The 27,199-nt window shown below is 45.9% G+C and overlaps 1 protein-coding gene across 1 annotated transcript in view; it reads right to left on the bottom strand.

Moving 5' to 3' along the window:
- Positions 1-27,199, bottom strand: part of lama5 (laminin, alpha 5) — a 319,972-nt gene that overhangs the window by 99,559 nt on the left and 193,214 nt on the right. The window contains exons 26-32 of the mRNA XM_086005633.1: positions 24,550-24,703; positions 22,735-22,898; positions 8,344-8,452; positions 6,521-6,618; positions 4,020-4,224; positions 513-639; positions 3-142 (exon numbers count right to left, since the gene is read on the bottom strand). Of these exons, the coding sequence (XP_085861759.1) occupies positions 3-142; positions 513-639; positions 4,020-4,224; positions 6,521-6,618; positions 8,344-8,452; positions 22,735-22,898; positions 24,550-24,703 (997 nt within the window). The remainder of the gene's footprint in view (positions 1-2; positions 143-512; positions 640-4,019; positions 4,225-6,520; positions 6,619-8,343; positions 8,453-22,734; positions 22,899-24,549; positions 24,704-27,199) is intronic.

Here is a 27,199-nt window from a genome sequence, read left to right as displayed (position 1 = left end):
ACCAACCACAGAGTCTTGCCATCAGGAATGCGAATAATAACAGACACATCGTTGTCGGTTATATCCAGGACAATCTTATTTTCAGAAAGGACTGAACTACGGCAACCATACCCGTGAGGACAGAAGGAAGCATTGGCGTGACCTGGAAGGAAAAAAAATATGCCACAAGATGGTGGTCATAAGAGTGCTTTGAGGAAACACAGCCTTTGAACCCAGGCAGTTAAACTTAGAACTGCATGAATTCAGGGAACAAGGCTAGCATCAGCCCTCACAGGATTTGTTTTTAATTTGCTCTTGGGATGGACGGCAGTATGAACTGCCTAGTAAGGCTTTATCACCGACCGTCGAATGAGATGTGACACAATCTGATAAAATAGAAACTGCAATGATCCGAGCCACAGGGCCTCGCTTGAGTAAACAGCCTTTGGAAGTTATAGTAAATCAAATACCATACTCTAGACATTACAGTCACTGCGGTTGTGCAGTTGACTCCAGTAACTCACTCTGCTTACCTTGCCAAATCCGTCCTCCATTAATCAGCACCTCTGCAGGGAAGGTCGGGTGCTCCGGCTGGTAGAAGTGGATCACAAAGGCGTATCGACCCAAAGTCTGAATACGGCTACTGAAGGTGGCAACAGTCTGCAAAAAGCACAAAAGGTTTGGCGGGAAAAATAAAAAAGCAAACTGTGGAGGAGCCACAAGAGACTCAGTGTACTTTAGTATAATCCCCTTAATTGTATTATAGTGCAGCCGGGGACTGCACCTTTAAACTGATTGTTACCTTTACAGTATGTGTTTGCCTTTATCCTGCGTGGTGACGTCATGACGCCGATCACGTGACCGCCAGTGGCGCGAAGAACGTGGGGACGTCATGACGTCAGCTTAGAGAACTTTCCAGCAGTCTTCGACTACCTGGCATCTTGAACGAACGTGTTTTGATTTCCTCCTTGTAACATCCAGCAAACTTCGTTGTTATTAAATTCCAGTCTTTTAATCCATCGACTTGAGCTGAATTATTTAGTTAGGAACCTCCGTTCCTACAAAACTATTATTTAAATGGAGAGAGATTACAAAATGCTACAGTCCAGAGGGACCTGGGGGTCCTTGTGCATGCAACACAAAAAGTTAGCATGCAGGTACAGCAAGTAATCAAAAAGGCAAATGGAATGTTGGCCTTTATTTCAAGGGGGTTGGAGTATAAAAACAGGAAAGTCCTGCTACAACTGTACAAGGTATTGGTGAGACCACACCTTGAGTACTGCGTACAGTTTTGGTCTCCTTATTTAAGGAAGGATATACTTGCATTGGAGGCAGTTCAGAGACGATTCACTAGGTTAATTCCAGAGATGAGGGGTTTGACTTATGGGGAAAGGTTGAGCAGGCTGGGCCTATACCCATTGGAGTTTAGAAGAATGAGAGGTGATCTTATCGAAACATATAAGATACTGAGGGGGCTCGACAGGGTAGATGCAGAGAGGATGTTTCCCCTCATGGGGAAATCTAGAACTCGGGGGCACAGTCTCAGAATAAAGGGTCGCCCTTTCAGAACTGAGATGAGGAGTAACTTCTTCTCTCAGAGGGTCGTAAATTTGTGGAATTCTCTGCCCCAGAGAGCCGTGGAGGCTGGGTCATTAAATACATTTAAAGTGGAGATAGACACATTTTTGCAAGATAAGGGAGTGAAGGGTTATGGGGAGCGGGCAGGGAAGTGGCATTGAGCCCTAAATCAGCCATGATCTTATTGAATGTCAGAGCAGGCTCGAGGGGCCAAGTGGCCAATTCCTGCTCCTAGTTCTTATGTTCTTATGAACACACTTCTGGAGCGGTTTGTTTTTTGGGTTTTATAACACAGAGAGCAGCGTTCCAAAAGCCTTAGGAGAAGATGATAAGCCACCAGGCAGTAGAAAGCTATCTCTCCCCCTTTCAAGTAAATTTGAGCACAAGAATTTAATCCTTTGCTTCTTCCTAGAATTTCCCCCTCCCTTCCTCTCCTAAAACACTGACTGCTGCAGGGGTATACTCCCACCCTCTAGTGCCTCTCCTAAGCAGTTTCTTCCTCATGTGGGAGCCTAGACATGGAGGGGGGGATTTTAACCCCCACCCCCTCTGGGACGGGCAGGAGAGGGGTGTTTAAATTGTTAAAAGTCTGAAGCCAGATCCCAACCCGCCGCGAATGCGCCTACTTCCGGCTAAACCGGGATAGTGTGGCAAGTAACCTGCTCTCGAGAGGTGGGTCAGTAATGTAAGTATACTCATGAGACTGCATGCCTCAGATTTTAGCAGCCATTTAGATTTAACGGCTCCAGGCCAGGTTTACCAGGGCTCGGGAAACCCGGCAGCTGAAGGAGGCGAGAATGGTCGGACCAAGCAGGCAAGTGCTTTTTATAGCACTGCTTGTGGGCCAGGAGCAGCAGGAGTGCTTCACCCCAGCCCCGCCCCCCCAACTAACCTTCCACGATCGGCCTACCCTCCCTGTGATCCACCAAACCCACCCCCCCGGCGATCTCCAGGCCGACCCGCGATCTCTTCCCCCCTCCTCCTCTTCGCTCCCCAGCTGCGGCCTTGTACCGCAGGCGTTCCTGCCCGACAGCCAGCCAGCCTCACAATATGGCGGGCTGCCGTCCAGGAAACGGATGAAAAAAAATTCAAATGAGGTCCATATTCCCCATACCTTGGTTTTCCTGGTCCCTACAAGTCCCCCTTGTCTACTCGTAAATATCGGGGCCGGAGTGTCAACAGGCAATTTCTACATAGGAGTATTGCATCAGGGCCAGATCCTGCTGTCAGTGAAGTCCGTGCACTTCGCAGGATAGAACACTGGACAGCAACCATAAGGAATCCTGGCTGATTTGTCCCTATTCCTTAACCAGGAGCAATAATCCCAACATTAACACTCCTACTGCTGGCTCAGTCACCATTAGCTAACTAAGCACACACCATAAATCAAGGCTGGGATGATCCTGGTCGGTCTACCTTAGTACTACACCACATGCAGTCCCATATATCTGCTAGATCACCTTGAACACAAGAATTTAAATGGGCTCCTCCTTTTCCCTGCTGCCCTGATGCTCAGGAAGTTGATCCAGCGAGTAGCGGAGGCACATCGATCAAGAGGATCCCAGTTTTGATCCCCAGTCTGTGCTCAGCCAGCTGATTGCCACTGGGAGCATGGTAGGCGCGCTACAATTGAACTCAGTGCCCCAGTGTCAGGAGGGGGAAAAAATTGGTCAGGGATGCAGCCCCCACTCCTGATAAGTTCTCCAGCAACCGCAGGTGGAAGTCCGTGTGTGTGTGTGTGTGTGTGTGTGGACATCGAGTGAGAACAAGGCCTGGTTTGGCTCTGATGCCTCGTGCTGCTGGATCACGACCAAGAACCACACTTGGTCAATGGCCATTTGTGAACTGGAGCCCATTGAGTTTTATCCCAGCATGGAGCCAACACCTTCAAATGAGAGCAGATGAGAAAGTTGGTGAGGGAAAATAAACTGAGTGTGTCTGGCTGTGTGCAAATTTCTGTGGTTGTCGACATATCATCAGCGTCTCTACATCAAAAGGTAATTTATTAGATGTGATGGCAGGACCTGGGGACATGATGGATATGAATGGAAGTTGTTTCCTTTTCTAGTCTTCAGATAGGGGGCATGTCTGTTTTTGATTTATTTCTTGGCTGAAAACCTCCAAATTGTTAAGTAGAGGATGAAAGCCATTATTACACTGAAATAACAGCCTGGAGCCAACAAGTACTGATTGAATATTGCATGATTTTACATCTGGCTCTCTGCTTTATCTTTCTGCGATTCTATGTATGGTTCTGATGGTACTTGGCTGGATAGTCAAATTAAATCATATGGCTAGATTGTCACCTGCTCTATGTCAACTTACAGTTCACAGCCTGTCCCAGCTTTCAGGCTGATTTCTGACCCAGTGCTGTAGAGCTTCAGACTTTAGAATGCTTAACTATGAATTTATTTTCATCTCCAAGTGCTTCCTAGCCCAGTGACTACAAACAACGTAATTACCTGAGGGGTCCGAAGAAAGATCAGGTCGGCTGCCTCCACAATGGTCGGCGGTTGAATGAGGGGCTGCTGTGGTTGGTGGGGCCGGCCAATAGAGGGGACTCTGAGTGGATCAAGGTGCAGCAGCGTCGAAGCAGAGGATATTTCACCTTCTGTCAGTATTATGGACTGCGAAGGTTTCTGAAACCTGGAGGACGCGCAGGAACCACTGCAAGACAGCCGGCAAAGAAATAAATATTAGACACCTAAACACGGCATAATTTCAAAGTTTGCAGATGATACGAAACTCGGAAATGTAGTAAACAACGAGGAGGATAGTAACAGACTTCAGGAGGACATAGACAGACTGGTGAAATGGGCAGACACACGGCAGCTGATATTTAACGTGGAGAAGTGATACATTTTGGTGGGAAGAATGAGGAGAGGCAAAATAAACTAAATGGTACAATTTTAAAGGGTGTGCAGGAACAGAGAGACCGGGAGGTGTATGTACACAAATCTTTGCAGTTGGCAGGGCAAGTTGAGAAGGCTGTTAAAAAAACATATGGGATCCTTGGCTTTATTAATAGAGGCATAGAGTACAAAAGCAAGGAAGTTACGCTAAATCTGTAGAAAACACTAGTTCGGCCTCAGCTGGAGTATTGTGTTCAATTCTGGGCACCGCACTTTAGGAAGGATGTGAAGGCCTTGGAGAGGGTGCAGAAGAGATTTACTAGAATGGTACCAGGGATGAGGGTCTTCAGTTGTGTGGAGAGACTGCAGAAGATGGAGTTGTTCTCCTTAGAGCAGAGGAGGTGTTCTCCTTAGAGCAGAGGAGGTTAAGAGGAGATTTGATAGAGGTGTTCAAAATCATGAATGGTTTTGATAGGGTAAATAAGGAGAAACTATTCCCATTGGACAGATTTAAGGAGAAACTATTCCCATTGGACAGATTTAAGGTGATTGGCAAAAGAACCAGAGGCTGTCGACGTGAGGAAACAGTTTCTTTACACATCCAGTTGTTGTGATCTGAAATGCACTGCCTGAAAGGGCGGTGGAAGCAGATTCAATAGTAACTTTCAAAAGAGAATTGGATAAATACTTGAAGGGGAAAAGAATTACAGGGCTATGAGGAAAGAGCAGGGTAGTGGGATTAACTGGATAGCTCTACCAAAGAGCCAGCACATGCACAATGGGCCGAATGGATTCCTGTGCTTTTATGATTCTATTCTATGATCTCGGACAATTCCAGATCTCTTAATGTTCAGAGGGATCATATGTGATGATTTCTTGGAAAGAATAGGGCAAAACTTTTATTTATCCATTTTCTTCTCCTTGGACGTTTACAGTCCCTTCACTTTTGTGCTCATTTTTAAAATGTTATTTTTCTCAGGCTGCAGTCGAGACTGTCTACCGATCTGGTTACTTGATAAGAAGATCAGCTGATCAAGGTCAAAATCCGGAGATTTAAAGAGGCTAGCTTTCATCAGCATCTATTATTGAACACTTCAATGTTGTAAGTGTTAACAGGAATGACAATAGCCAACAGTCGCTCTCTGCGTGACTATAAATAAACATGAAACAGCACTGAATACAGGATATATTGTAAGGGTACATGTTAACGAGATATAATTTTATTACGAACTCATGAAGTCCCAGCTTGCAAATAGCCCTTCATCCTGATCCAATGTTCTCAGATTAGTATTAAATTAAATGACATTGATGTCGGGTTTCTTCGAAGAGCTGCCAAAAGAGGCAGCTGCACTTAAGAATTGGAAATCAAGACATCTGCTGATAGCTTTGGGAAAAAAGCATCACATTTGATGGTTCTGCTCATATCCTGTTTAACAGAGCAGATGAAACGTAGTTCAATGTTCATAATAGCTGTTCTGTGCTGGCACAGGCACACCGTGCCTAATGGCCTCTTTCTGTGCTATAATTTCTACGGGGCTGAACTTATGCGGGGTTCTCCCGATCGTGCGTCATAACTTCGGCGGAAGACTTGTAGAAACCCCGGAGAAACCGGCGTTTCCGTGGATCATCCGTCAAAATTATAGCGATCGGGAGAACTCCGGTGGAAATTATGGGCTGCAAGTCTACTTGTGTCATCTCTGCCTTAAATAAGAAAACCTAAATCTGAGCAGCGCTAAGGATTTATTGCAATATACCGTCCAGTTAAAATGTTAAACGATGAGCTTCACCAACAGTGGCAAAAACAGAAATTGTGGCCAAACTTCCACATCCTTTTGGCCTACATTATTTTTTTTCCATTGAATAATGTTGGCTTCTTCCAAATTTTACGTCAACTTTTTCAGGAAATGCTTTAAATTTCAAGAAAATATTGAGCTCATGCAAAATTTAAACAGCAAAGAATAATTTTGACCCTCTTCGATTGTTTCAGAGTTGAAAAATCTAATGTAAATGTCTGTTTTCCTGCAAGAAATAGATAATAGTCTTAAGAGGCTGGATTACCATGTGGTATCGCTTAGAAAAGCAGGAAAAACATACAAAGCTGCGCACGTCACCTGTCTGGTGCAAACGTCCCCTGGGTACTGATGCAATGCACTCTTGGCAGCACATATTCCATGGTGAACTGTTCATGGGGTATGAGATACACCTTGTTCTGTAACAAATAACACAAATCAGCAACAGCACTGTCCTTGGTCCTGTTCTAGTTAAACAGAGTTTGGAAACCAGCGTGCTCAGTTCTTTCGCCCCACGTCTTTAACGCCACTAGTTAAGAGTCTCGGACTTCTCATGGTTGCAGCTGCAGCAACCTGCAATCACCTATTGAGGTTTTCGGAGTTGCTGTGACAACCGTGTCCTGCTAAGGAGAGTCGTACTTCCTCAAGTAGTCTGCAGGAAGCACCGGTCTTCAATGACATGATTTTCTGCACAACATTCAGGAGACAAATACGGAATAGTACAACAGAGTAACTTTACCACAGATCAGTGAGTAATGTGATAAAGCTTCAGCACATGGTTTAGCTCCTCACTAAGGAACATATTTAAGGTCTAACCCCCCCTGATTAAAGGCACCTGGTGGGGAGCAGTGCTTGCAGGGAGCACTGACCAGGAAATAATGGGCCTGCAGTATTTGAATTTAGTTTAAATGGATGGAAAAATCCAGGACCGCCAGCCCACGATGCTCCTCACTGGGAGTGCCCGATCTGTGAAACTAAACAACAAGGTTGATGATCAGTGCCTATAGCATACTATTGTAAGAGTTTCAGCTAGATAGAATTGTTCTGTCTATAAGATTGCTGCAGCAATGGTGACGCAGCAGATTTGGTGTTCCGCACTACCCCACAAATTGGTTGTCCGTGCCTACACGGCACATTCCCAAACCTTTGCTTTGCTACTGGGGAAGTTCAGGGGGTGGTGGCTGGGTAGCTCCCTACAGGGAGGGAGAGGAATACGGTGAATCACCCAGGGTCCTTTTTCACATCTCCCAGTGATGGACTTGAGCATCGAATATGATGAAGCCTGCCTGCCCTTTCCGCAGGAGAATGATACATGCAGACACCCCAAAGAATGGAGAATACTAACGGACTACATAAACAGGGACACAAAAACAAATTTAAAAATAGAATCTTACACCAAACTTGGGAGAATTTATTTAGAGTAGGGAAAGAGAAAATCTCCTTTGTTTTCGAACCGGTTTAGCAACACACAACATGATTTCTTAAAAATACTTGGCTGAACAATTAACACAAAGACATATGACAATACAGGATGCATAATTAATGGTCTAAATGCAATTCTAGACTTTAGTCCCAACTGTAGAATTGTATTTGATAGCAGGTTTCAACAACTCTCATCACAGAAAATCAGTTTTTCTCCCCAATGTCACCCTGTTCTCCTGCAGACGCTGATTCTAGCTGGGATACGGTTCCACAGGCACTGGCTGCACCCTCTGGTACATCACCCAAGTGGCCATTGTCCTTGTGTGAGTCTAAACAGGGAGTAGCAGCCTACTCAACTGTCCAAAGATGGCAAAGCTGAACCAGATCCTCTCCTCACCCTACCCACATGCCAGCAGGAGTCACTGGCTACTGTAGAGGGGGGGGGGGGGGTGCGGTGGGGCGGGTGATGGTACTCTGCTGATTTTAATGCTCCCTAGTGCAGGGACTTTGAGGCCAATACTGCCCAACTGTGCATTGAACTTTCAGCTCGGTACCACCCGAACCATTGGGGTAGACTCTAATGCGAAGTTTTAAACTTTCGCCACCAATCTATTTTTCCTCTAATTGGTTTTGTGAAAGCTTTTGTTGGAGGTTTGCAGACAGTGGATGAGCATCAAGAGGAGAAAATACTGCTACATTTGAACTCATACGCCATCTCTTACCAGTAAAATGTTGGCGGAATCTGCAACGATCTGCAGTTCAACGTTGGTTGTTAATTCATACACAGCAACACGATTCAAAGAATCAATTGCAACTCCATGACACAGAAAACTGGAATGAAAAACAAGCTCTGCATTACAGGTGGGCAGCAAACAAAAGCTAGTTCAAACAGTGCTTGCTCCATGGTAGGGCTGGAGTATATCCCAAGGGGGAGAAATTCGGTATCGCCCCGTTTGGGGCGCAATTATCGGCCGGGCGCTAAGTTTAGCGCCTGCCGCTAATTATCGCCTCCGACTGCAAACTTGGCTTCTATTGCAGGTGATTGGAGCGCTAAATCAGGCGCTACACACCTCTCTTAAGGCGCTAACACCAAGGAGCGAGGCGCTAACTCAGAGCGCTGGCGAAGCTCATGTGATGTCAGTCAGCAATGGAACACAGACACACTGGCGCCGGCCAGTTCTTAAAGGGGAGGGTCGATCTTGCTCTCCATCCACACCCTGCTCATTGCAGCCTTGAATCTCAGCCTGGGCAGACCTGTACATCAATTCTGCTGGAAAGAACAATGGAGAGGCCCAGGGAAAGAGCTCAGAGTGCAGCCCCCACAGTCTCTTCTAAATCGATGCAAGGAAGGTCAAATCAAAATGAACCTGCAAAGTACTGCTCAGTACCCAAAACTCCTTCAGCGTTGAATCTCTCCAGAAGTCTCTCTCTCTCTCAGAATGCGTGGTGCAAAAATGTCGCAGACAAAAAAAGTCAGGAAGCGGCCGCCTTTAAATAGTGCTCCCCCAGTCCCTTCCCAACCGCAAAACGTTCCCCTCAACCTGTCGTTGCTAGCGGCAGGCGGAAAGGCAGGGGGCGCCACTCAATATCCGGTCCGGGGCGCTACACGCTCGACTGACGTCACGATCTGCGGGCACAGCAGATCGTGACGGTAGTGTTTAGCGCCACCGCAAAATGTCTGGTCAATTTCGTGAGCGGCGCAAACATCGCCACGCCCGGGCGCTAGTTGCTTTGCCCTCTTAGGGTGCTAATGGGAGGCGCAAAGCAACCGAATTTCCCCCCCAAGTCTTTACAATTTATCATGCATCATTACATTCGTTCATTTCACCATTACTCAGAACTGACTATTAAATCACACAGAAGTGTTTTCTGATTCTTTGCCTAGTTAACATGCCGTGCACCAGACGAGAGGTTGGGGCAGGCCAGTGACACTGTATAACCTGAATTAACCCAGGGCAACTCTAGCTTGGTGTTCCCTTTCCTCTCTGCAGAGAAACATCTGCAGGCAGCTGGGATTGGGAGTGCAAATGGTGAGGAAATCACAAGAACAGACTCGACTCCCACTTCTCTGTGATGGGAGCTCCGACAAACGACACCATCATCACGTCGCCCCCGACCCTTTGCACCGTGAACTTCCCTGACAGTTGTCCAAAGACGCATACCATCTACTGATTTGCTACCACACAGGTAGCACAGTTATCACAGCTTTTTGGATATTTAATGCAAAATTGCAGTGCTCACCAAGAAGACCATACTACACTTGGCAAGTACAGAAATTCATGGGATGCTGCACTGCGCCAAATCAGAACACAAAAATGATTTTCAAATTTACATTCAAAAGTATTTTTCACCCGGCTTAGTTCCTCCGTCTCCACAAATGATACACCACTGTCTGGCTGAGAGTGCAGCAGTGTTCCCAGGCTTCGGTAATGGTGCTTAGGGAAGGCGCTAAGAGGGTTAAATCGGATCCCATTTCCTCTCTACAGCAGCAACAACTTATATTTATATAGCGTCTTTAACGTAATAAACCGTCCCAAGGCGCTTCACAGGAGTGTTATCAAAAAAAAGGCCGCCACTGCTGCCAACCAATTGGAAGTAGTTGTTCATGTGCAGTTCCAGTGGTGTTTTTGTTTGTTCTCGCCGAGCTTCCCACAGATAAGTGAGAAAGGCGAGGGGTGGAAATTTCAGGCATTGTGGGGTCTGTAGGTCTGTGATGTGACTTGACGGTGATATTAGGATGTTGTCAGCTTGTGAGAGTTTTATTGTACTCTCGCCGAGTGTGTGTTTATCGCCATCAGCTCCTCTGTCTGTTGTGGTTTGAACACGCGGCTGGTGAACAGAATGCAGGCGCAGGATGTTAGGATTTAATCGGCTGGGAAAAGGATCATTGAGAAAGAGAATAGAGACAGTGCGGAGAGATAGAGAGAGCAGCGCTAGACAAAGAGACTGGGGAGGAAAACGAGAGGCAGGGCAGAGAAGGAACACGAGGAGAGAGAGAGAGAGAGAGAGTGAGAGTGACAGTGGTGTGATTAATTCATCAGAGTGAACTGCTGAAACTTCCGGTACAATTTAACGAGGATGTAGTCAGATTGTGAGCGTTTTATTGTACTCTCGCTGAGTGTGCTTATCGCCATCAAGACCTCCGTCTGTTGTGCTGAACGTTACTTTTTCAAATTTGGGACCTGACATTTAGAATCATAGAATGGTTACAGCACAGAAGGAGGCCATTCGGCCCATCGAGCCCATGCTGGCTCTCTGCAAGAGCACTTCAGCTAGTCCCACTCCCCCACCCTTTCGCCGTAGCCCTGCAAAGTTTTTCCCCTCAGGTACTTCTCCAATTCCCTTTTGAAAGCTACGATTGAGTCTGCCTCCACCACCCGCTCAGGCAGTGCATTCCAGATCCGAACCACTGGCCGCGTTAAAACGGTTTTCCTCATGTCGCCTTTGGTTCTTTTGCCAATCACCTTGAATCTGTGTCCTCTGGTTCTCGACCCTTCCACCAATGGGAACAGTTTCTCTCTATCTACTCTGTCCAGACCCCTCATGATTTTGAACACCTCCATCAAATCTCCTCTCAACCTTCTCTGCTCTAAGGAGAACAACCCCAGCTTCTCTAGTCTATCCACGCAAGTGAAGTTCCTCATTCCTGGAATAATTCTCGTAAATCTTTTCTGCACCCTCTCTAAGGCCTTCACATCCTTCCTAAAGTGCGGTGTCCAGAATTGGACACAATACTCCAGTTGAGGTCGGAACAGTGTTTTATAAATGCTTTTGTACTCTATACTTCTATTTATGAAGCCCCGGATCCCATATGCTTTTTTAACCGTTTTCTCAACCTGCTCTGCCACCTTCAACGATTTGTGCACATACACCCCCAGGTCTCTCTCTTCATGCACCCCCTTTAGGATTGTACCCTTTAGTTTATATGTCCTTTCCTCGTTCTTCCTACCAAAATGTATCACTTGGCACTTTTCTACATTAAATATCATCTGCCACGTGTCTGCCCATTCCACCAGCCTGTCTATGTCCTCTTGAAGTCTATCACTATCCTCCTCACTGTTCACTATACTTCCAAGTTTTGTGTCATCTGCAAATTTTGAAATTGTGCCCTGTACTCCCAAGTCCAAATCATTGATATATATCAAGATAAGCAGTGGTCCTAGTACCAACCCTTGGGGAACACCACTGTATACCTTCCTCCAGTCCGAAAAACAACTGTTCACCACTACTTTCTGTTTCCTGTCACTTAGCCAATTTCGTATCCATGCTGCCATTGTCCCTTTTATTCCATGGGCTTCATCTTTGCTGGTAAGCCTATTATGTGGCACTTTGTCAAACACCTTTTGGAAGTCCATGTACACCACGTCAACCACATTGCCCTCATCAACCTGCTCTGTTACCTCATCAAAAACTCGATCAAGTTAGTTAAACATGATTTGCCTTTAACAAATCCATGCTGGCTTTCCTTAATCTACACTTGTCCAAGTGACTGTTTACTTTGTCCCTGATTATCATTTCCAAAAGCTTCCCCACTACTGAGGTTAAACTGACTGGCCTGTAGTTGCTGGGTTCATCTTTATACCCTTTTTTGAACAATGGTGTAACATTTGTAATTCTCCAGTCCTCTGGCACCACCACCATATCTAAGGAGGATTGGAAGATTATGGCGCGTACGTCTGGTGACTTATCAAGTTCAAACAGCCTTTCTAGTACCTCCTCTTTATCAATTTTTATCTCATCCAGTAACTCCACTACCTCCTCTTTCACTATGTCTATGGCAGCATTTTCTTCCTTGGTGAAGACAGATGCAAAGTACTCATTTTGTACCTCAGCCATACCCTCTGCGTCCATACGTAGATCTCCTTTTTGGTCCCTTATCAGCCCCACCCCTCCTCTTACTACCCATTTATTATTTATAATATGCCTATAGAAGACTTTTGAATTCCCTTTTATGTTAGCTGCCAATCTATTCTCATACTCTGTCTTTGCCCCTCTTATTTTCTTTTTCACTTCCCCTCTGAACTTTCTATATTCAGCCTGATTCTCACTTGTATTCTCAACCTGACATCTGTCATACGCCCCCTTTTTCTGCTTCATCTTACTCTCTATCTCTTTTGTCATTCAGGGAAGCTCTGACTTTGGTTACCCTACCTTTCCCCCCTCATGGGAATGTACCTCAAATGTACCTGAACCATCTCCTCTTTAAAGGCAGCCCATTGTTCGGTTACAGTTTTGCCTGCCAATCTTTGATTCCAATTTACCCAGGCCAGATCCGTTCTCAACCCACTGAAATTTGCCTTCCTCCAATTAAGTATTTTTACTCTAGATTGCTCCCTGTCCTTTCCATAGCTAATCTAAACCTTATGATACTATGATCACTGTTCCCTAAATGTTCCCCTACTGACACTTGCTCTACTTGACCTACCTCATTCCGCAGAACCAGATCCAGCAATGCCGCCTTCCTCGTTGGGCCGGAAACGTACTGATCAAGAAAGTTCTCCTGAACACACTTCAGAAATTCTTCCTTTGTACTATTATCCCAGTCTATATTAGGATAATTGAAGTCCCTCATTATCACTACTCTATAGTTCTTGCACCTCTCTGTAATTTCCCTGCAAATTTGCTCATCTATATCTTTCCCACTAGTTGGTGGCCTATAGAATACAACTAGTAGTGTAATGGCACCTCTATTATTTCTTAACTCTAACCAAATCAATTCTGTCCTTGACCCCTCCAGGACATCCTCTCTCTCCAGCACTGTAACATTCACCTGAACCAATACTGCTACCCCACCTCCTTTCTTTCCTTCCCTATCTTCTGCGCAGCTTCCGGTTCGTTGGCAGCAGTCAATCCAAAAAAAAATATGGGGAAGTATCCGGATTCCGCTAAAGTCGCGTTCAGGAATGTAAATGCATTAAAACTAAAAACGCTTCCATTATTCACCGTATTTCTTGAAGTAAACCAGAAGTAAATGGTTTCATTTGAAGCAACGATGTTACTGCAGACCTCAAAGGCTCAGCTCCTTACAAACTAGCACTCTGTCGATCAATGTTCCCCCTAATTTTTTTTTGGGTGTGCGGCCCCTTTAAGGGGCTGCGTCTCCCGGGCTGTGCGGGACCGGCAGAGAGCTGTGCGGCCGCGATGCCACCAATTATTTTTCTCGATCCCTCTCCCACTTCATTTTAGCATTATAGCTTCCCTTCTCACTATACAGGTATAGAACAGAATCTACTGGAAATACACAGCATCTGAAAAGGAGAAAAAGACAGAACTGATGAAGAGTCTCCACAACTAAAACGTTAATCTAGGTTTCTTCTTCTTATTCAATGCTCTGGTCAAGCTACCCGGAGTACTGCATGCAGCTCTGGTTGCCATGACACAAGAGGCCCCAGGGGTGATGCCGAGGAGAGCCACAGGGCCCAGTAATGAGCGATGGGGAACGATTGGATGCCAGGGCTTTTCAGTCTCAAAAACAGCCACTTCAGAGATCTCACAGTAATCGAACGAGTTACTGAACTGAGATAGAGAACGTAAAGCCTGAACAATACTTTTAGACGCACCAGTACACTAGGGTAAGAGGGCATAGGCTCAGGGTTGTGAAGGACGTGTTCAGGACAGACACCACAGAAGTTTTTTCTTTACACAGCAGCTGGAGCACGTCATCACGTAAACTGCTTGAAGCCAGAGCGCTGGCCTCATTTAAGAAACTGTTAAAATGTGATAGAGACAGTGGGGTCAGTATTCCGGAAGAATTAGCTCATCTGGTCCAAGGACTTCTTTCATTCCTTTGAGCATCTTCTGTATTTCCAGCATTCTGTATGTTTAATTTTAGATTGCCGGCATCTGAAATTTTTCTTTCTCTGTCTCCCGTGCTTGGTGCAGTGCCTCATCAAGTCAGCAAAATCCCCCCCCAGATGGCTTCAGTAAACTACCAGTGACACAGCGGTTATACTAAAAACAATCGCAAGGTCCAAATGCGATGTCCGGGTTGGGAAAGTTCGAATAAAAACATTGATTTGGCCACTGGAAACGTTGACCATTTTTTTTTGTTGAGTAACAGCTACTGCTGTTTATAGTCCTGTCCATCTCGGCCTCCCCCCCACCCCACCCCCACCCTCACCGAGAGTTGTTAGGACTTGAGATGCACTGCCAGAAACAGTAGTGGCAGCAGAATCCAACATAGCTCCACAAAGGCAACTGAATAAATATTTGAAAAAGAAACCTTTAAAAGTCTATGGGAAAAAGTCAGACAAATGGGACTAAGTGGATAGCTTTTCCCAGAGAGTCAGTGGAGGTGTGATGGGCCAAATGGCCTCTTCCACGCAGTGTAAAATTCTGCGATGTTAGGAGAAGAGAGTCATAACGGCACAGAAGAAGGCTATTCGGTCCATCGAGTCCGTGCCGGCTCTCTGTAGAGCAATCCAGTCAGTCCCATGCCCCCGTAGCCCTGCAAGTTTATTTCCCTCAAGTGCCTATCCAGTCTCCCCTTGAAAACATTGAGTGTCTCCGATTCCACCACTTCCGTCTGCAGCAAGTTCCAGGTCCTCACCACTCGCTGCGTAAAAAAGTTTTTCCTCACGTCCCCCCTGTATCTCTTGCCCAAAACCTTAAATCTGTGTCCCCTAGTCCTTGTACGTACCATCAACTAGTGGGAACAGCCTTTCCCCGTCTAGCCTATCCAAACCCATCATAATCTTGTACATCTCTATCAAATCACCCCTCAACCTCCTTTGCTCTAATGAAAACAAATCCAGCTTCTCCAACCTGTCCTTGTAGCTAAGATCCCCCATCCCCGGAATTCAGTTTTACAAAAGTCTGTTACTTCCATCAGTTGTTGATAAATCGTACTTTTTGTGAAATAAGATCTGCCGTATCTTACCAACAAACCGATTTCTATATGTTTAAAAAAAGGCACAGCAGCTGTTTCTGGATGACATAACTGTAAGACAGCACTACTTAAAACTCCAAGGAGCATTTCTTTACTGAATTGGTGGATCATGTAGTTATCTGAAGCTTAGCGATATCCATTGAAGGATTTTACACCACCAAGGGCTTTGAAGTAAAGGAGGAGGCTGGTAGCCAGATTTGAGTTATTCTCAACTGTTTTACCAGCTGAATTCAGGTGCTAGGTCTAGAATTGACCATCCCATGTAACAGCGTCTGCTCCAACTAACGTGCACAATATAGATTATTCATCAAAAGTTTTGTTTGCCCATTATTTTTGCAGCATAATAACTGATCTGGATCACTTCTAGATTGACTGTAATTTAGTTATACTTTCCCACACATTTGAGCACATCTCTGCACATCTGGCTAACCGCCCACTCTGTTATCTGCAGTTTTCATTATGGGCGCAAATATGTGAATGTTGACTTTAGAAATGAGTGGTTCGAATTCCTTTTACGTTCCATCCAAACCCAAGCCAGATTGTGAAGCCCAAGAATTGAAAATTAAACCTTGCAGGACCAACAAGATTACCAGGTTTGTCTCTACAAATCTGTGTTAAAGCTTTTAATTTTGCAACACTATATTTACCCTTTAGCTTCCAGTCTCCCAATTAGGAAAATGATTGCACTAACTCATGTCTTAAAGACACAGGAGTTGGGATTTTCCCACGCTTTGCCGACAATGGGAGAAAATTTGATCTGCAAGTTTGCAAAGGCCATCTAATGTCTGTTTCAATAAATGAAGGATTAATATGTTCGAAGTGTGTATTATCAGTGCAATTAGCCGCACAGCTGATTGTGAAACTATTGTTATTTGTGTCGTCAAGCTCAAGTCTGATTATAGGGTTTGCTATTCAGAGACTTAAGGGGCGATTTTAACTCAACCCTTCCGGTCGAAAAGAGGTAGGCAGGCAGTTAAAATCGCCCAGTCACTTACCCACTCTGGAGACACTGGGAGCCAGTCAGCTGCGATTTTATCCTGTCCCACTGAGCAGGCGGTAAGGACGCCCGGCCAAAGTCAGACGGGTCCTTTTTAACATGTCGGGTCCCAGTGATAGCATCTGGAACAGATTGCAATTTTTTTTTTTACCAAGAAGCCTAAGCGGGAAGCGGCAGTGAGTTTTCCACCGGTCCGACCCAGTGAGGATCGCGGACAAAAGAGGCCCAAAAAGTGTTGTGTCGGTACCTTTCTACCTAGACACAATTTAGGACTCAGAACTCAGAGATTCAAACATGAAGTGCTTTATTGGAAGGAAAGGAAGTTCTGGAAAGTTCCGAACAAAGAGAGCTAAAACTTAACAAAGAACACCCAACCATTTATCTCCTGTGACAGCGCCACCACAGGTGGGAGGAGAACACACAATACATAACATTTCCTCCCCTCTTAAATGGAAGGTCCACATTATTTCTCAACAGGTAAGTTACTTTCAATGCACTCAACTAACAAGGGTAGAGGTAGACTGCCTGAAACCCTGACTGTACCCTGGGGTTTATTCTGCCCCAGTCTTGTGGGTAAGTCACTAAGCCTACAGATCCAAGCGTCTTGGAGGCCGCCGCTCTCTGACAGGATACCGGCGGTCATCGCTGGCTTCCACAGCAGTAGGCATTGACACAGGCCTGGATGGAGAAGGTGCCTGTGTCAGTTGAAAGTCAGGAGTTTGCACAGGTGGAACAGTCTCTTTGACTTCCTGTGTTGGAGAAGAGCACTGTGGCAAAGGATGCTGGTTTGCGGTATCATCCGGAAACAGTTCAGGCCAACCAGCCGTTGGAGCCTCTGTGGCTGTCTCTGCTCATAGCAACAGTTGACCTGTGCGTCTTCTCCAGACGACGTCCTCAGCAGTCTCAACCGTGTAAGACACAGGGCCCGTCTGCGCGATCACCGTAGCAGGAACCCATTTCGGTCCAGTGTTGTAGTTTCGAGCTAGGACGTGCTCTCCCGGATGAAACCGTCTCTCCTTGGCTCTTTTCTCTCTCTTTTCAACTTGAGCTTGTTGTTGACAATGGACAACCTGTTCTGCCCTTGGAGGTTTGAGTAAGTCAAAACTTGTCCGCCACTGCCTCTTCATCATAAGCGAAGCGGGGGAAGTTTTGGTTGTGGCATGCGGCTCGTTCCTGTAGGACAACAGGAAGCTGTTCAGACGTTGGTGGATTGAGCCCTGACCTTGCGATGCCTTCAAGGCGTGCTTCAAAGTTTGCACAAACCTTTCTGCCTGGCCGTTAGTAGAGGGATGATAGGGCGCAGACCTGATGTGTTGGACACCATTCACATGCAGGAAGGTTGCAAACTCCTGTGATACAAATTGTGGACCATTGTCACTTACGAGTTGTTCGGGTGAGCCATAACGGCTGAACATCTCACCAAGTTTCTCAATTGTTTTCTCTGCCGTGGTAGACCTCATCACAGCGACCTCCGGCCACTTGCTACGAGCGTCCACAACCACCATAAACATCTTCCCTTCGAAAGGACCGGCGAAGTCCACATGTACTCGCTGCCACACTTCTGCAGGCCAATCCCAGGGGTGTAGGGTTGCCAGCTGTGGAACATTCCGGACCCTTTGACATGGGGAACATGTTTTGGCTTTCTCCTCAATATTCCCATCGAGACCTGGCCACCAGAAGTAGCTTCTTGCCATTTCCTTCATCCGAACCATCCCACTGTGGCCTGTATGAAGTTGTTGCAGTATAGGTTCCCTCAGAGGTGGCAGAATGATGACACGGCGTCCCCAAAGAAGACAACCTGCCTGGACGGAGAGCTCATTTCTTTTTGAAACGTAAGGTTTCAAACTAGGAGAATCTCCTATCGCTTTCCCTCGAATGACATCGCCCATTACCTCAGACAGGACTGGATCGTTGCGGGTGTACCTTCGCACCTGAACTGCAGTGGCAGGTGCTCCCTCCACTTGTCTAAAGTAGAAGATGTCTATCTGACGAGGCTCTGGGGGAGTAACAGGCAAGGGTAGCCTCGAGAGACCGTCTGCGTTGCCGTGCAAGTCTGATTTGCGATATTTGATGTCGTATGTCTGTCCTGACAACAGTAAAGCCCACCTTTGCATCCTGCTTGCAGCGAGAGACGGAATTCTGGTGTGGGGCCCGAAGATTGAAGTCAATGGACGGTGGTCCATCAAGAGTGTGAACCTTCTCCCAAACAGGTACTGTTGAAATTTTCGAATTCCAAAAACGATTCCCAAGGCCTCGCGCTCGATCTGTGCATAGTTACTCTCGGCCTTGTTCAAGGTGCGTGATGCGAAGGCGATAGGTTTCTCTTCACCCGAAGGCATGATGTGGGATATGACTGCTCCCACACCATATGGTGATGCATCACATGCTAGCTGCACGGGTAGCTTTGGGTCGAAGTGTGTCAGGACCTCCGAATTCAGCAATGCTTTCTTTGCTTGGGCGAAAGCTTCGTTGCACAGTTCAGTCCATTTCCATGTTTTGCCTTGACATAGCAACTGATGTAACGGCTTCAGCAATGTTGCTAAGTCTGGAATAAACTTCCCATAGTAGTTAAGTAGCCCCAGAAATGAACGTAACTGGCTCACATTCTGGGGTGCTGGGGCCTCCACGATCACCTTGACCTTTGGCGGCGCCTTATGCAGGCCAGTAGCGTCAATCACATGCCCCAGGTACTCAACTGAAGACTGAAAGAATTCACATTTGTCTTTACGAACTCTGAGTCCGTACTCTTTCAGTCGTTGTAGTGTCGCATCCAAGTTCAGAAGATGATCCTCCTCATTTGTCCCAGTGACAAGGATGTCGTCCAGGTAGCACTAGACTCCTGGCAGTCCACTCAAAATCTGATCCATTGCCCTTTGGAATAGAGCAGGGGCCGACGTAATTCCAAACGGAAGGCGGCAGTACCTGTATAGCCCCTTGTGTGTCACAATTGTCAGCAGCTCCTTTGATTTGTCATCGACATGCATTTGTAGATAAGCCTGGCATAAGTCTATTTTGCTGAACTTTTGCCCTCCGGCCAGGCCCGTAAAAAGATCATCAATGAGGGGAAGAGGGTACTGTTCCACAGACAGCACCGGGTTAATAGTCACTTTAAAATCCCCGCAGATTCGAACAGGTCCATCCTTTTTCAGGCCAGGAACAATGGGTGTGGCCCATTTGCTCACGCTCACAGTCTCCAGGACTCCATTCTCGATTAAGGCCTCCAAGTTAGCCTCAACTTTTGGCCTAATTGCATAGGGTACAGGTCGGGCTTTGTGAAACTTCGGCTTGCTGTCAGGTTTAATGTCCAGTCTCACGCTGATTTTTTTCATGCTCCCAAGTTCCCCATTGAAGAGTTCTGCATGTTTGTTTAACACTGCAGTCAGACCTGACTCCCCTTTTGACATCATGCGGACTGCAGGCCAGTCCAGCGTGATTTTCTCTAGCCACGCACGTCCCAGTAGCGATGGGTAATTTCCCTTTACCACATATAGTGGCAGTTTTGCAGTTGTCCGTTCAATTTAACTGTCACCTCAATGATGCCTCGCATGGCCACAGGTTCGCCAGTATACGTCTTTAGCACAATGTTTGTTGGCTGATGGGTAAGATGCTTTAGCATTTTGTTGTAGACAGTGTCTGAAACAAGGGACACAGCCGCGCCTGTGTCCACCTCCATCCGCACTGATTGTCCCTCCACCAGTGGTGACACCCAGTAGCCATTTGAACCACCTGCAACCGTCAGTATGTGCACCTCTTCCTCCTCAGAGGTGTCGCTCCCCTCTGTTTTGCTTGTTCCATCATACTGCACTGAATGAACACTCTTTTTCCTCTCTTGTCCAAATACAGACATTTTGCTTCCATGCTTCCCAGCTCTGTCTGTTCTTTTTTTACCTCTACAGGCGCGTTCAATGTGACCCTTTTTGCCACAATTTCGGCATTCCAGCTCCGTACACCAGCAGTCATTAGCGTGATGGCCCGTTTTCCCACAACGGTAACATGTGCCGTTCCGTGCACCTTTAGGCTCAGACGACACCTTGTGAACTCTCCCTGTTGAACTCAACTGGTGAGCCTCCTTTTCCGCCATCTCCATGGAGACACTAACTTCAATGGCCTTTTCAAGAGTAAGGTTGTCCTCAGTAAGAAGGCGCTTCTGTGTGGCTGCATTTTGCAGACCACACACAAGTCTGTCTCTAATAGTGTCATTCAGCACCTCCTTGAACTGGCAGTGTTCCGACAACCTTTTTAAAGCAGCAATAAACATCGTCACTGATTCCCCCTCCTCTTGATTCCGTTTGTGAAATCTAAATCTCTCAGCAATAACCAGAGGTTTTGGTGAAAAATGTGCTCCAAGAATTTCCACTAGTTGCTTATATGTTTTAGTTCCTGGCTTATCTGGCTGCACGAGGCTGCGAAGTAAATTGAAAGTCTTCGGCCCGATTACAGTCAAAAAGGTAGGCACAACCTTTTCATTTGCCACCGCATTCGCCAATACAAAATAGTCAAAACGTTCCGTATATGCGCTCCATTGCTCCACATTTTCATCAAAATCACCGATGTTTCCTAATATAGTAGCCATCTCACGTTTCAAATTAAATTTTCTGTTTACTCACTGCACCCGTAACGTACGCAGATTCATCCGCTCCTCGTTGCCACTTGTTGTGTCGGTACCTTTCTACCTAGACACAATTTAGGACTCAGAACTCAGAGATTCAAACATGAAGTGCTTTATTGGAAGGAAAGGAAGTTCTGGAAAGTTCCGAACAAAGAGAGCTAAAACTTAACAGAGAACACTCAACCATTTATCTCCTGTGACTGCGCCACCACAGGTGGGAGGAGAACACACAATAGAACACACAATACATAACAGAAAGGTTAAGTGTTAAATGCTATTTTACTTTCCTTGTGGGACCAGGAAAAGTGGGAGTGCTCCTTCAGGCCCCACAAGGAAGGCTTGGGCCTCCCTTGCCGTGGGCTTGCCCCCACTTTCGCTAGCGGAGACTCCACGGGACGGCTCGGCAGCCACTAACTGGGTGAAATTTCACCACTTCCCGTCAACCTCTCGCCTGGAACAGTCGGCCGGCGGCAGTTAAATGAGGCCCACGAGTTAAAATACCTTTTTTTTGCTGCAATGGGTGAGTTTTGAACTGACATCGAAAACTGTCCCAAACATCTGCACAGGAATTCACCTTAATCTCGGATTGTAAACTGCAGCGACTCTGGGGATCAACAGCATCGGAATGGCGTGTAGACCAGACCACTCGAGGAGAAGGTCTAGCATTCGGGCAGCATGTTCAGAGGGCAGCTTACAGCCAGCTTTACATTGCTGCTGTAGCCAATTAACGGCACCAAATCGGATCTACCCATAATCCAATTAAAAGATACAGGGTTAATGGTGTGTAATAATGAGACCACTAGCCTGCGAAGGACACTACATTCCAACAGGGGTTCAGTGCTGACCACTTTTGCTGTACAGATATTTTAAATGGCCAGAGAGTGAACCGATTCCTATTTGGGTCAACTGAGTACCTTTTTAACCCAGTACACACTTGCGGAATCAGGCCTTTCAGCACAAGACCCATAACATCACGTGAACCCTTCCTGCCTCTGCGGGGTTTCAGCAAGTTCTGATTTTTGTTTTTCCCTGCACAGTTAATCCTTCCAGCAACCTTTATACAACAGGATAAATGAGATCAAGACCATAAAATCATCTCCTACCTAATTCACAAGAGTGCTGCGACTCACACCACCCCCCCCCCCCCCGACCCTTTAAATTTTTGGGGAACAGGCGCCGAGGGTGAAATAATGGTGCCTGTTAACTCCTTTTAGCATTCAACTTGATGGAGAGAGTAGCAATGGTGCATTAAAGCTTTACAGTTGTTCCTTCGCAAATTCTTTTGCTGCTGATACCCGATTATAACAACAACAACAACAACAATATTTATATTACAAACATTCTTTTTTGGCTTTTAAGCCTGAAAAGTCAGTATTTACTCGGGTGGGGTGGGGGGGGGGGGGGGGGGGGGGCAATTACACCCAAGTTTCCGACCCAAATTTAGGAGAAAGAAAATAAATCTTGGACAGTCCGATGGCCTAAAATCATACACAGCTAATGCTCTTAGACTTTGCTGTGGTTTCTGAAGCTACAATTTCCATCTGGTCGGTTGGCAGAAAAGGCTGAAAGGAAGATTCCGTACCATCTTTGCGAGATCACAGATATTCCAACCGCGTTACCTGTATTTGCAGTTGTTCAGCTCGATAGTGTCTGGCTGGCCTTGTCCTCCTAAAGCATTCACAAGCACACTGATGCCTTGACCTGGATCCGTCTCCGTCGCATATTCAATCAGCAGCACATAGGCGCCTGAATGTGGGATCCTCATTCCCAACTGCACATTAACCTTGAAAAATTAGGAAATTGGAAATGATGAAGTCTGCTGCAGATACAGCAACTGTTTTGCTTTCAGATTGATTGAAGGATACTAAATATAATCGCATATCAAAGGAAAAGTGGAAAGATAGGGGGAAACTGTTTCCACTGGCAGGAAGGTCAGTAACCAGAGGACACAGATTTTAGAAAACTGGCAAAAGATCCAGCCGGGAAATGAGACAATTTTTTTATTTTTTACGCATCGAGTTGTTATGATCTGGAATGCACTACCTGAAAAGGTGGAGGAAGCAGATTCAATAATAACTTTCAAAAGGAAATTGGATAAATAATTTGCAGAACTATGGGGAACGAGCAGGGGAGCGAGACTATTTGGAGAGCTCTTTCAAAGAGCCGGCACAGACACGATGGGCCGTGTGGCCTCTTTCTGTGCTGTGTGATTCTGTGTGAATGGGGATGAACGCTTAGTCCAGTTGAGCTAAGTGCCATGGCTGTAATACGAGCATTAGACTCACTATTACACAAACAAATTATTTGTAATTAGCTGAATTTTGGTCTGGGGATCCATCTTTTGGATGAGATGTTAAACCAGTCTGCTCTCTCAGGTGGATGTAAAAGATCCCACGGCACTATTTCAAAGAAGAGCAGGGGAGTTAAACCCGGTGTCCTGGCCAGTATTTAACCCTCAATCAACGTCACTAAAAACAGATTATCTGGTCATTATCACATTGCGGTTTGTGGGAGCTTGCTGTGCACTAATTGGCTGTCACGTTTCTTACATTACAACAGTGACTACACTTCAAAAAGCACTTCATTGGTTGTAAGGCGCTTTGGGACAGCCTGAGGTCATGAAAGGCGCTATAGAAATGCAAGTCTTTCTTTCAATTACACAAGCAAATTACTTGGAGTGAGCTGACACAAGGAGGATGGAATTAATTTGTGAAATGATAGGATTTTAATGAATGATGATTTAATTCCACATTTCACTGGCTGCTGTCCACCAGCTGTGTAAATGACACACTTGGGGGCGTTATTGGAGAGTCACAATAACAGTTGCTGAGTTCTTACGGTCTGGAAATGTTGATGGCATTGGATCGACAAGCCAGTCAATAGAACCATGGCTGGATGATGCGATGGAATGGGCAAGTGTAACATCACAGACTGATACAATCCATCTATGCAGAGACTGGAAAGTGTTCAGTGCAGTAGTCAGAGAGGTGAGGGCACAAAGAGAGGGAGAAGACTCTCCACCACTGTTCTGTCACTTAAAGGTTCACTCACAGTAATCTCACAGTTAAAGTTACAAACATAGTCATCATTGACAGACTACATCACCAATGTCACAGTGCATGACCCTCATCCCGTTAAAAGTAACGCAAGGTGAAATAGGCCAATACCGGGGAAACAAGAAGAAAAAAGTAGGAGAGGAGTTAAAATAATAACATGCGCTTATTAATAATATTTATTGAAATGATGCCGTGACATACTAGCAGATGAACGCTAACCTGTTTGTTTACAATTCCTCTCTCCCCTAGTTTTGTGGAGGGGTTAACTGGTTTATTTTAACTAGGTTAAATCTGTGCTAAAATAGTGGGAAGAAGAATTTCAGATGTCTGCGTCGGTGCTTGTTCACTGGTATCCCATCGTTTCAGTGTTTTACTAACCTGCTCATCATTGAGGACAACCATTGATGGATGTCTTGGAGTGGGCTGTACCACCTGGCATTGGCTATGGAGGTAGTTTTCATAGGCACACATGCCTTCTGTAGCCTGGAGTGAGGGGAAGCCATCCAGTGAGAGGTGTCTGTACAGCAAACAGCTGCGGAGAAATACACATCCTGTCAGCTAATAACCAAGATCAAGACAGCCTTTGGAAACACAAATAAATGTTACATTTTATACATCCAAGTCCCTGACAAAAAGAGACCCTTTCATTTAGTGCCCATAGACTGCGTGACGCCAGGGTTTAATTTTTGAGTAAATAGTAGAGCAAACATATCATATTTCATTGTAAAACCGTTGGGAGAAGGGATCAAACCTAAATTGCATTCAAACGTACAGGTGCGATAATGCTCTGCAATGGCTCTCAGAGTTATAGTTCTTGAAGAAGCTTCTGCAGAAAAAACACTGTGTAATGTCAGTATAGAATCATAGAATGGTTACTGCACAGAAGGAGGCCATTCGGCCCGTCGAGCCCGTGCCAGCTCTCTGCAAGAGCACTTCAGCTAGTCCTACTCCCCTGCAACCCTGCAATTTTTTTTCCTTCAGGTACTTATCCAGTTCCCTATTGAAAGTAATGTGGCGCTAAGGCACAAAGGACTGGATTTTCCCGTTGTGGGGTGGTTGGGAGCAGGATACATGGTTGGGAGGCATTCTACTGTCTTCGCGACATCGGACGTCACATCTGGGAATATGCGCGCACGGTGATGGTGGTCACTGAATACGCCAACCCATATTTGGGTGGCGTATTCAAATGACATGTTAATGTTGGGAATATATCATCCGATTGCTGCCGGTCAGAAAATCTCAGCTAAAAAGATTGTTCCAGAATGCCAATAGTAAAAATAACTTTTCTTAAAGGGAAAGAGAAGTCAAGGGGGAGTGCTTTGTGTTCAATATAGAAGCAAATAAGACACTACTTCTTGACATTTTCTGGAACACGTAATTCTTATGCTACCATTGAGAGTTTCCATGGTGTTCATCCCTAGAATCCCGGAATGGTTCCAGTGCAAACAAACGGGGAGCACCTTCAAGTTGGCTCGACAACCGTTCTGGAGCCACTCAATCCGAGGAAACCATGCTACAGAGGCTGGAAAAAATCAGCATTCCCAGCCTGAGGCAAGGTTTCTTGGAATCAAGCACGGTAGAGGTCACACCCCTTGCTGATTGCAATCTATCTGCTCCAGAACATTGCCCATAATTGACGTTAGCCTCGAAAGGAGGAAGACCTTATTCGTATCATTAGGGCAGCAATAATATTTATTTATGTTTTTAATAAATGTCAAAGAACTTGAATTCCTCTCAGTTTTTCCTATCCCTTTAAGCATTAAACTTAGTATCCTGTCCACACAGCAGTTGCATTTGACGTTGAATGGATGATTGCAGTCACTGCAAGATCTTTTCAGAGATGAGTTGAGTATGGTTCAGTAGTTCCATTGAAAGCCAGCAGCTTGTGTGATTTGGCAAAATATTCAGCGACACCATTTGTATTTTCAAAATAAATAAATTATATAAATTGTTTGTAAATTATTCTCACATGGGCAGAAACCACAGCAGCTAGGCAGTCTTCCCATTCCCCTCCTCACTCTATATTTGCATTCTCCCATAGTCCAAGCCAGAGGTATTTCCCGCAGACTCCTGCGACGCTACTCCTCTGAACTGCCAGAAAGGTCAAAGTCAATCAGTTTTCAATTCCACAGCTTTCCCAGGCCCAGCCTGTGAAACCATTTCTCCAAGTGAAGCCTTAGGCCGGAATTTTGCCAGCGCTCAGAGCGCGGGTTTGGAGGCAGGACTGCCGTCAAAAATCGCAAAGATTGACAGCGGGTAGGAAACCCGCTGTCCACCCGTCTCCACGCGAGTCTCCCAGGTGTCGGGTCTGTCAGCGCAGAACTGACCCAACACCAAGTTGTCGGGGAGAGAATTCTGGTACTTAAATGACTTCTTAATAGCCAATTTAAGAGCATTTTGAGGCTTACTTCTAATTTTACCTTTCCCCCACGGGTTACCCGCTGTTCGGGGAACACACCAGCTCAACCTGCTGTGTTTTGAGTCTGCTCTGATGTTTGCGAAAAGCTGACAGCTGCAGAAGTGGTGTCAAGGATACCATGTTGCACATGGTGAGTTTCAGAGCAAAGAAAATGTTGGTTACTGCATTTTTAATACATATACAGATTTCTTTAGCATACAAGTTTTTAAATCCAACTGTATGTCCAGTGCTACCTAATTAGGAGAACTTCTCTCACCAGTGACAGATCGCTTCTGTCATCTCACCTGCAGCTGCCATCTATTCCAGCAACATCGGAGCCAATGAACCAATCAGAACTTGGTCCTCCGAATCCTTCCACAATCATCCCCAACACCAACATCACCAGGCACACCAACATCACCTGATGCTGCACTGGACACAGGGCATCAGCCCCTGACAAAACTGCTGGCAGGGAGGCCAGCGATGGCATCACCATGGCCAGACTTTCTTCACTTGACGCTGTAAACCCTGGCTGCCACATGATGTGCCAGGCTGACACCATCCCACACCAGCACCATGAAGCATCTCTTTAATGTCCAAGCCATTCCATGCACACACATCACTACAGCA

The sequence above is a fragment of the Somniosus microcephalus genome, chromosome 13 (genome assembly GCF_052327205.1).
Source record: "Somniosus microcephalus isolate GS21.2 chromosome 13, FLI_Smic_1.0, whole genome shotgun sequence".
Lineage (NCBI taxonomy): Eukaryota > Metazoa > Chordata > Chondrichthyes > Squaliformes > Somniosidae > Somniosus > Somniosus microcephalus.
Note: the sequence above shows the minus strand (reverse complement) of the source record. Positions and strands in the feature narration are given on the sequence as shown.